The 935-nt window shown below is 67.2% G+C and overlaps 1 protein-coding gene across 1 annotated transcript in view; it reads left to right on the top strand.

The window, feature by feature from the left end:
• Window positions 1-887, top strand: part of MNEG_10441 (hydroxymethylglutaryl-CoA synthase) — a gene marked incomplete at both ends in the record, with an annotated part of 10,024 nt that extends 9,137 nt beyond the window's left edge. The window contains 2 exons of the mRNA XM_014041087.1: window positions 32-157; window positions 425-887. Of these exons, the coding sequence (XP_013896541.1) occupies window positions 32-157; window positions 425-887 (589 nt within the window). The remainder of the gene's footprint in view (window positions 1-31; window positions 158-424) is intronic.
• Window positions 888-935: the final 48 nt, after the last annotated feature.

The raw sequence follows: 935 nt of genomic DNA, 5'->3' as shown, positions 1-935 counted from the left end.
CTGCCGCTGGCGGCTACCCTGTCGTCGACAGCCCGGGCAGCCTCAAGGCGTATTTGGAGGCGCTTGGGGAGGTGGCGGCGGCGCTGGCGCGCCGAATGGGCTGGCGGCGCGGCCTGCTGTCGGAAGTTGACCGGCTGGTGGTGCACTCCACATCAGAGTGAGCGCCGCATGCGAACCCAGGAGGGGGTTCGCGAGTGCCTGAGGGGGCCTCGATGACGGGCGATGACGTCATTGGTGCCGCCGCCAAACGCCGCGCCTACTCGCGATCGCGCAGGCCTATGCTTGCTTGTCGTGCGTCGTTGCGGGAACAATCATGTCGCGCTTCTCCGCTGTGCAGACGTTGCAAGCGTTTCATTTGTTTTTGACACCCCTCATCATTTGGCCCGCTCAAAGCTCCACTGGTGGCCCCGACCCCTCCCCTCAGGTACTGGGTTGAGAAGGCCGTGCAGCACCTGTCCAAGGCCGAGGCCGCCGCGCGCGGCGCGCCGCCGCCGTCGCTTGCGCAGCAGCGCGAGCTCTTCGAGGCAAAGGCCGCCTCGGGCGCCGCCGCGGCGCGCCTGTCGGGGCCGCTCTTCACCAACAGCATGTTCTTCAACCTGCTGTCGCTCCTCAGCCGCGAGCGCGGCGGCGCCGTCGGCGCGCGCGTGGCGCTGTTCGGGTTCGGGAGTGGCGTGAGCGCGACAATGATGGTGAGCGCTTTCTTTCGCAGTCAGGGACGGATCGTGCTGGTCAAAGCCGGTCAAAAGGCCGACGGGGCTGTGCAACTCTTCCTCACGCAAGGCTTCCACTCATCACCACCCGGTCTCACCAACCCCACCCTTGCCCCTGGAGACAAACGTGCCCTTACTCCCCAAAGCCTGTCGTTGCGCGCAACGACCCCCCCCTGACCCAGAACCCCTCAACCACCCACCCCCCAAACTCCTCGCCCTCCCGAC

This window comes from Monoraphidium neglectum (assembly GCF_000611645.1).
Source record: "Monoraphidium neglectum strain SAG 48.87 unplaced genomic scaffold scaffold02315, whole genome shotgun sequence".
NCBI classification, from domain to species: Eukaryota; Viridiplantae; Chlorophyta; class Chlorophyceae; order Sphaeropleales; family Selenastraceae; genus Monoraphidium; species Monoraphidium neglectum.
This window is presented reverse-complemented; position numbering and strand designations above follow the sequence as displayed.